The 9,108-nt window shown below is 38.5% G+C and overlaps 1 protein-coding gene across 1 annotated transcript; it reads left to right on the top strand.

Moving 5' to 3' along the window:
- Nucleotides 1-6,064: 6,064 nt before the first annotated feature.
- LOC110706200 lies at nt 6,065-6,721 on the top strand. Its single transcript, XM_021884095.1, has one exon. The coding sequence runs from the start codon at nt 6,065-6,067 to the stop codon at nt 6,719-6,721; it is 657 nt and encodes a 218-aa protein (XP_021739787.1).
- Nucleotides 6,722-9,108: the final 2,387 nt, after the last annotated feature.

The following is a 9,108-nucleotide window of genomic DNA, read 5'->3' as shown; positions in this document are numbered from 1 at the left end:
CAATAATAGTTTTATTTGTGCATTAATATTCAACCAATATAGTTTAAACAGGTTTAGGGTAAACCTATTGTTTGCATGTTAGTCAGAAAGCACACATGAATACGAGAAGAATAAAGTAGAGGCCTATAATTAGGGCAAGTTCTTTCTATTTTAGATTGAATTTGTACCTTCATCCCCGAAATTCCAGTCTTGGTTCCAGACCTATTGGAGTTGAGGATCTCTTGGATCGTTAAGGGGTGTAACCTTCATCCTGTGAACGGTTTACAAGTTCCTAAAACATGTTGACGACTCTTTTGCTCTAGCTTCCTTCCCTTTGGATGCCACCATGCTTAAGTGTATGATCACAGTGGGGCTAAAGTTTGGGGTAATGTTTGAAATATTCCCTACAACTAATAACTAATCTAGGTGGTTAATCCAATTAACTCACCTTATTAAAACTAGTCAAAGTTGTTATAACCGATTATGTAAATAAGCGCAATTAATATTTGAAGCTCCCACTAAATTCCGCATCCGAATTAATTAATCTAAATAATTAAGCCTGTAATACCCAACTATTTGCCAAAATAAAATTTTTCAAATGCCGCTCTTGAAACCGTGGCCTAGCCTCCAAAATTTTAATTAAATAAAACAAAATAATTAAAAACGACAAATTAAGCAAAAATTTTGTAGTCCAAACTATCCAAGTGCCTAGCACTAAGACTTGGAGTGCTCACAACTCGCACACAACTCGCACGATCTCATTGCACCACATTGCTTCACAAGTAATGCCTACGCATATTACCCTTAATTATGTACCAAGCTACGCACACATGCACGCTGCCACTTGGTGGCTACCACGTGCGCTTCCACGTGTGCTGCCACACGGCGCGCTGCCATGTGTGCTGTCACGTGGCACGCTCCTATTAGACGCGATTCCCTTGTTTTTGCGTGGCTAGGGTTTTTGCTTGTTACTTGAAGCATTTTCCCATCTCGCCAATTCCTAAATTTTGGCTCGACATTTGAGATTCTCCGACGCTCGATTTCGACGCTCAAAGCTTGAATTTTTGACGTCTAAATATAAATTACTCGGTCGTCTCATTAATTACTTTCAAATTAATTCGTCGCTTCGGCTCGTTAGTTGCTTGGGTGTGACCCGAAGGGTTAAGTATAGAGTAAGCTGTAATATTAATTATGCATTAATATTACTGATCAAAAGCGGCCTTCACCCAGGCATTCCGATCACTTAACCTTAGTGAATATAATAGCTTTCTAATAATTATGAACCCACCATCGGAATAATACACTTGTTCGAAGGACACTATTCCTTTCAGTATTTTAATATTTTTCTTTTTCTGGATGTAGGCCATGCTGCGGGTAAACGGTCTTAAGAGGTCGTTTAATGAGAAGACCAAGGAGGTAAAAGCTGCAAATGCTCGGGCCGCCTCTTCTTTAGATACGGCTGCTTTTTAAGTTTCTTAAAATAAATAAATGACAATTGACATCCTATATTCTAAGGCGACCGCCAATCTGCAAGTCAAGCAGGATCTTGACGCAACAAAGAGGCGGGTCACCAAGCTAGAGAAAGAGGTGAAAGGCCTCAAGGCTAAGCTTGAGCTCCTCAAGGAAGTGGACAAGGAGGCAGAAGGTCTCTGCGGTAGGGTCAACAATCTTCTCAAGATGTTGTGAAACCAGGAAACCTAACTTCAAACTAAATACCAGTCAAGGGCCAAAGAGGAGAAGGAAACCTTGGTGAAGCAGATGATGGAAGACAACGACTTTATCATGCGCAGGGCCTAGGAGTCTCTCTTCCCTGACAAAAACTTTAAAGGATGGAAGAAATCATTCCAGTTGGCCTCTTCTAAGTTCAACGTCTAGCTTATGCAGGAAGTTGAGGAGGCGACAAAAAGGGAGGAAGAGGAGGAGGATGAGTCGGACTCTACAGAGGGGTCGTTTTCCAGGGGGTCTAATCACAAGGAGGAGCATGATGAAGGAATCCAGGAACAGCTATCCAAGGGACACATGGATGGGACGACTGTTAATACTGAAGTGAACTCCCCTAATGCTTAAGATTTTGTTTTTTCTGTGGCCGTATGGCCATTTGTTGTTTCTGCCGGCCTATGCGCCAAGTAATCTTGTCTTTTACCGACTAAGGGGTTGGGTAACTTAACAATTTCTGCCGGTTATAGCGATCAACTTTTATAGTAGTCCATGGGGGCGACTAGTTAATTTAATGAAGCATCCGGTCAAATGACCGGTTTTTATCATACTTGTCTTTAAAAAAAATTTAATGCTTTCAGTTTTATTTGCCATGCATATATTTAGGCTAAGGGTTTAGTTATACAGTATCCTATGTGATTGTTTGCGATACCGGATGCCTTTTCCCCAGGCTGTCTGTTCGCTTGGTTTCAAAAGGTAGGTTAATTAACTTAGAAATTGTTGATACTTAAAAAGATTATGATCAGGTTCTAAGACAATCAATCACTATGGCGATAGCCCCAAACCAAGCGGATAGTCAGTCATCCTGAGCAGACGAGTATGCACTTGAAATATCCGGTCATAGGCCTCAATGAATTATTAAGTCTCTTGACTTAAACTTTTAATAGAGATATGAAATATGGTCGTCTGTCTTTCCTTAAGGCAGTAACAGGCGCATCATATGAATATAAAAGCCTCTAAAATGAAATGGTTTTAGGTTTCAAATTAGATTAAGTCAAACAGCTGCGAGCGTTATCTTAATCCAGATAGTCGGTAGGGCCGTTTGTTTTTTATTTATAGATCAATGTACCAACTGAATGGGATATGCTCTTGATGAGCGTCATTTATGGCGCTCAATAAAATAAGATTTATGTCCTTTTTCTTTATTTTCTTTCTATATTTTCATATAATATTCTTAGTTTTCCTTGGTTTTTCATTTTAATAACTCATTTTAGGTTTAGATTACTTTTTATTAGTTTTTCATGATTTTAGTCCTTATTTCATAGTTATAGTTTTATTTCTTTTATTTATTTTATTTTTATTGATGAGTGTCATTTATGGCACTCATTTGGTTCTTTTTAGGGTGAATTTCATGTTATTGTATAGCTCTTTACTTAGCTTCTCCTTAACATTAATCTTTATTTCTTTTAGTTTGCATTTTCTTAGTTGGATTTCTTTCTTTATGCATTTCTTGGTTTATTTTGTTATTTTCTCTTTTATTTGCTTGTTTTCCTTTATTTTTCAGGTTAAGGTCGTTACCCAAGTTTCCTGAGGCCTCTTCCCAAGTTTGGCATTGATTAGGATGTCAAATGTTCTCCATTTGAAGCTCAAGCATGGAAAAATGCAAGTTCCTAAAGTCCTTAAGTTGTGCATTCAAGCTGTGGGGGCATGATTTCTTGTGTTTAACCCTCAAACATGGAGTTTAGAAACTCTAAGGTCCCGTGTTTATCAAGAGCATTAAGTGGGCACGCGTGGCTATGGCGCGGCCTGGTGGCACGGGCGCGCCTCTCTCGGGCGCGGGCGCGCCTATCTGGGTCTCTGTTCTGTAACCTAATTTGCGCGGCCGCGCTCTCCCTTATAGTTGGCTGCGCCTGTACGGGTTTATTTGGGGACGATCTAACTAACTTCTCTTAGTTAGTTTTACTATGTATAGATTATCATTCTATTTTTAGAGAAAGAATATTATTTAGAAATTAGAATAGAATTAGAATTAGAATTTTAGAGAGAGAAACTCTAGATTATAGAGAGAGAAGTTTTTGATTGATGATTGAATATTGGTAATTCTAGCATTTTCTCCATTGAATTGAAGCAAGTTTTTAATGATTTCTTTTTCTTTAATGCAATCTTTAGCTTATCATTTCAATTGCTTTGTTGATTGTTTAAATTTGATTTGAATTTGTGATTGAATTAGTTTTATTGATATGATGATGATGAAATTGTTCACTAGCTTAGTTTTGATCTTGATTTCAATGGATTGTTAGTAGTTCTCTTGCTAGAGGAATAGTGAAGTATATATGAGTAATGGATTGATGCTAATTGGGGGAAATTGATGGAGTTGATGTTGTGATTAAATTGGTTGATTGATTAAGTGCATGTGTGTGATTAGTTTAAGAGTAGCTAACTTTGATTGTTACACTAGAATGCATTGTAAGCTCGCATTGATACGGAAAATTGATTTTTTTCTTGCTTTTGTCGATTGAGTAGGTTTGTAAGGTTCCTAGTTAGAGTCTCTCGTAGTTGACGCTAGCTTGACCTCAAGGAGATAAGCCTATCTTACTCTCTTGATTGCTTAATTGATTTTCTCTCTCAACACTCGACTTAGTCATCTCTAATCCCGATTAGCTATATCCATTTCGACTATATGCGGATCCTAACCCTAGTGCATGATAAATTTGATTTCATTTTGATTGTTTGATTGTTTAGAATACACACACCTCAATTCATTGCTTCGAAATAGCTTAGCATTGAAATTAGCATTCATCTCCCATTCCTAGTGGTTCGACCCTCGACTTACTCTATGCTTAGTATAGGGGTGTGTTTAGAGATTACAAATTTTGTTTTGATTGAGGGTAGGTTAGTTTTCAACGACCTAGTCTCCGCCCTAGATAAAAAATGGCGCTGTTGCCGGGGAATGACATAGATGATTGCTATTGTTGTTGAGTCTATTTCACATTATTTGCAAAAATACAAAAACAATTTTCTTCTTTAGGTTACATTTGTAGTCGTGCTACTAATAGTTTGAGAATTGTGTGTGCAAGTGAATATGGGAGAAGCTCAAAGGGTTACATTGAAGGAGTTGGGTACTTCGGGTGCATACAAGTATGAGAGCGGGATTGCTCCATTATTGATTTCAGATAGTGATTTTGAAATCAAGCCAGCAATGATCACTTTGGTCGAGAGGCGACAATATAGTGGTGCATCGAACGAAAGTCCTCTCAACCACCTTAAGGAATTTGAGAAATATTGCAACACTATTAGGGTGAGTGGGGTTGCACAAAAGTTTATAAGGCTAAAATTGTTCCCTTTTTCCCTCATAGGGCGATCCTTGGAATGGTTGGACAAGGTAATCAAGCCGAGTTCTTTATGAACATGGGACTATGTTACCAAAGGATTCGTATCCCGAATCTACCCCCAAAAGAAAACGGCGGAAGCTAGAACTTTGATCCAAAATTTCAAGCAAAGGATTAACGAAAATCTCTATGAACCATGGGAGAGGTACAAAGAGTATCAAAGAGAGTGCCCTCATCCCGGAATTCCAAATTACCAAATAATTCAAATATTCTATGGTGGTTTGAGTCCTCAAGGTAGGTCGAGTTTAGATGCTGGAGCCGAAGGCCCAATCATGAACAAGATGGTGGAAGAGGTTGTTGATGTGATTGATGATGTAGTGAGGAACTACATGAGTTTGCAAGAGGTTGAGGAAGAGTCCACAAATGAGTGTGCCTTGGTTGATCAAGTCAATGCCATCAAAAAATTGCCTACTCTACTTTTGGACTTAGGGAAGAAGGTGGCTTCCATCAAAGCTAAGCTTGAAAATTCATCTTCACAAGCACAAGGTCTTCCCTCCCAATTTAAAGGGAGAGGTACATCTCCTTACTCTAACCCTCTTCTCCCTTCTTGTTGCATGATTAGAGAATGTTTGGTTTGTGATTTATGCGGAAGAAATGATCAAGATGCTTCTAATTGTCCAAATGTTCCTTGTGATGAATACGATGAAAATGAAAATGAGCATGTGAATTATGTTGGTAATAGTTATTTTGGATCAAGATTTAATGCTCAACAGAATGTTAGAAATAGGAACTATCACAACCATGGGATCTACGATAATTATAACCAAAATAGTTGTTATAGGAACCAAGTAACCCAAGGGTTTCGTGGTAAGCATAACAACTTTGGTTGTAATGATAAAAGATACGACCAAGAATATGGGGATCATAACCAAGGTTATGGTAATCATAGTCAAAATTCCGGCCAAAATCTTGGTAAGGGTAATTAGAGTAACCAAAGTAGAGGAAATTTTCAAAATGATGCTCAAAGGGGTTCCTCACACAAATTTACTCCAATAACTCAATGCCAAATTGATAATTTCTATGATCAACAATTTCAATCTATGAGTAGGCTAGAGAATTTCATGGTAGATCAAGCCAAGAAGTTGGACGATTACATATCATCTAGTGGCAAAATGTTTCATGGCCTATTAACTCATGGAAAGATTCTTGAGAACCAAATTATTCAACTAGCTAACCCTTTGAAAGATTATGCTAGCCCATCTTCTATACCCTCGCAAGGAATTGATCCTAAGGAACCGGCTTGTTCTATCACCATTAGGAGTTATGAGGTCCTTGAAGAGAGTGTCCCTAGGAAAAGTAAGGAGGGCGAAGAGGAGAGTAATTCGAGCGAAGAGAATAAGCATGAGGAGTCTAGCAAGATGAGTGAGAAATCTAATGAAGAGGAAAAAGAGAAAGAGAAGAAGAAAGATGAGGTTTATAAGACCAAACTTCCATACCCTCAAAAGTTAAATAGGCACAAATTGGATAAGCAATTTGGACAATTCATTGAGATTCTTAAGAAAATTCATCTTTCTATTCCTTTCACCAAAGTCTTGGAAAAAATGCCAAACTATGCTAAGTTTCTTAAGGAAATTTTGAGCGGTAAAAGAGATTGCAATATGGTGGAACCGGTGAATTTGGGGGAGTGTTATAGTGCCTTTATCCATAATGACTTACCCCAAAAGTTGAAAGACCCCAGGAATTTCTCCATTCCTTGAAAAATCAAAGGAAAATTGTTCCGAAATTCCCTTTGTGATCTCGGTGCTAGTGTCAGTATCATGCCTTATTTCGTCTTCAAGAGACATAAGATAGGTAAGCTCCTTCCATCTAACATGACCCTTAAATTAGTAAATAGATCTATTAAGTTCATAAAGGGAAGAGTTGAGGATGTTCCCCTTAAGATAGGAGAATTCACAATTCCCGTCGATTTCATTGTGCTAGAAATTGCGGAAGATGACCACATTCCTATCATCTTAGGAAGACCTTTCTTATCCACCTCGTGAGCTTTGATTGGTGTTAAGGGAGGTTGTATTACTTTGAGAGTTGGTAACAATGAGGAAAGTTTTGAGCTATAACCGATGCATGAGTCTTTGTCTTTTGCGAAAGGAATCATGTGTGTTAATTCCCCTCGCTCCATTGATAATGTTTGTATGATTGATTCTTCAACTAACGATATTCTTAAAAATTGTGATGATGTGCTTTTGAGTTTTGATTGCAAGAAGGTTAGTGAAGAGAAAATGGAGTTTCCCAAGCTCATAGACGAGGAGGAAATTGACATTCCTTATTGGTTTGAGCTTTACCCTCAAGAGGAGGACGATGATCCTAAGAGTGTTGATGGTGTGAAACCATCTACAAAGAGGAACAAGGTAATGAAAAAATCACGAGCTTCTAGGAAAAAGAGAAAGACAATGAGGTTATGGAAAGAGAAGCTTGCTTTTGAGGAGTCATCGAATGAAGTCTCATTAAGCAACAACAAGAAGTTGCTAGAAATTGAAGAGAAATTTGCTCCTTCCGCCACTTTGAAGAAGGTGGTGTTATTTGGCCCTCCATGATTTGGAGGAAGGGTCAAGCTTAGGACCATAAGCAAGCGCTTCCCAGGAGGCAACCCGGAGATTTCTAACCTTTTATTTTGATTTCCATTTTTCTTAATTTTCTTTCTTTTAGTTTCTTTTCTTTTCTTTCACTTGTTTTTCTTTTGGGTTTATAGGTTGAATAGTTGGAGTTGGATTACATCAAGTGAGAACGAGCAATGGAATGGTGTTTCGCAGTTTTTGAAGTGATTATATTCGATTTTATAGAAATTTTGAGGTAAAAGGGTAAGAATTCACTAGTAGAATAAATGTAATGGGAAGCCCCAAATGGCAAGCGGTTTTAAAATTCCGCTTGCAATATTGTAAATGGCAAGAGGTTTGGAACATGAACCGCTTGCCATTTGTTTAAAAAACCCTAAAATCTCACGCTCTCTCTCCTCCTCCTCTATATTTCTCACGCTCTCTCTCCTCCTCCCCTCAGTTTTCACGTTCTCTCTCCTCCTCTCTATTTCTCACGCTCTCTCTCCTCCTCCCTTCCATTTTCACGCCCTCACTCTCTCCAGCTCTCCTCCATCTCCTTCTCTTTCTTCTCTCATCTCCGTTCTCCATCTCCATGAGTTTTAATTTCATCGATTCTCAGTCCGCTGGTGGTGCGACCATCGAAAAATTCGACCCACGACCATATTTTCGAGCAAATTCGAGCCAAAACCATTCTTTTCGAGCAAATTCGAGTTTAGACCATAATTTTCGAGTTTTTTAGGTCAAATTCGACCATAAAACTCTAGATCTAGAGTCTTCTTGGTCGAATTTGACCATTAAAACCCAAATTTCAAGCCAATTTCGAGGTTATGATGGAATTCATGGTATTTTTTTTAGTTTTTTATTTTATTTTATGGTGATGTGTGGTTGAATTGATTTGTTTTAGGCCGATCTGGTGTTGGTGGAGGTTTTGGTGGGGGTCGTGGTGGGCGAAGTGGGTTGGGATCTGGTTTTGGTGGGGGTCTTGGTGGGCGAATGGGCTGGGATCTGATGGATGGTGGGGGTCGTTTTACGCGAAAATGGCTGGGATTTGGTGGATGGTTGTGGTGCGCGTGCGTGGACGGTGGTGGTGCTGCATGTGGACGGTGGTGATGGTGGAGCAAGTGAACAAGAGCTGTTGTTGTTTTTTTTTTTTTTAATGAAGTTGTTGTATTATTTTTATTACTTGTATTAATTTTTTTTTTTATGAAATGTAATACTTACAAGTTACAACAATCAATTAATTTATCTAAATATTATTGGTTTTACATATAGTTTGTTTGTGTATCAATTTTAGTGAAAAACACCAAAAAAAAAATTTTATAGCCATAATGGGTAGCGGTTTGGCGCCAAAACCGCTGCCCATTCACTATAAATGGCAAGCGGTTCTGAACCGCTTGCCATGTAAAAGGCTAATGGCAAGCCCCCTAAAAGCATGCGGTTTAGAGCCGCTTCCCATTTGGGGGTTGAACCGCTTGCCATTACATATTTTCTACTAGTGATTGTTAGCGAGGTAAGATAGGAAATATGTGCTTAAATATGGAGAAAGTTTGAAC

This window comes from Chenopodium quinoa, unplaced genomic scaffold, assembly GCF_001683475.1.
Source record: "Chenopodium quinoa cultivar QQ74 unplaced genomic scaffold, ASM168347v1, whole genome shotgun sequence".
Taxonomy (NCBI): Eukaryota; Viridiplantae; Streptophyta; class Magnoliopsida; order Caryophyllales; family Amaranthaceae; genus Chenopodium; species Chenopodium quinoa.
The sequence above is the reverse complement of the archived record's forward strand: the minus strand, read 5'-3'. Positions and strand labels throughout refer to the sequence as shown.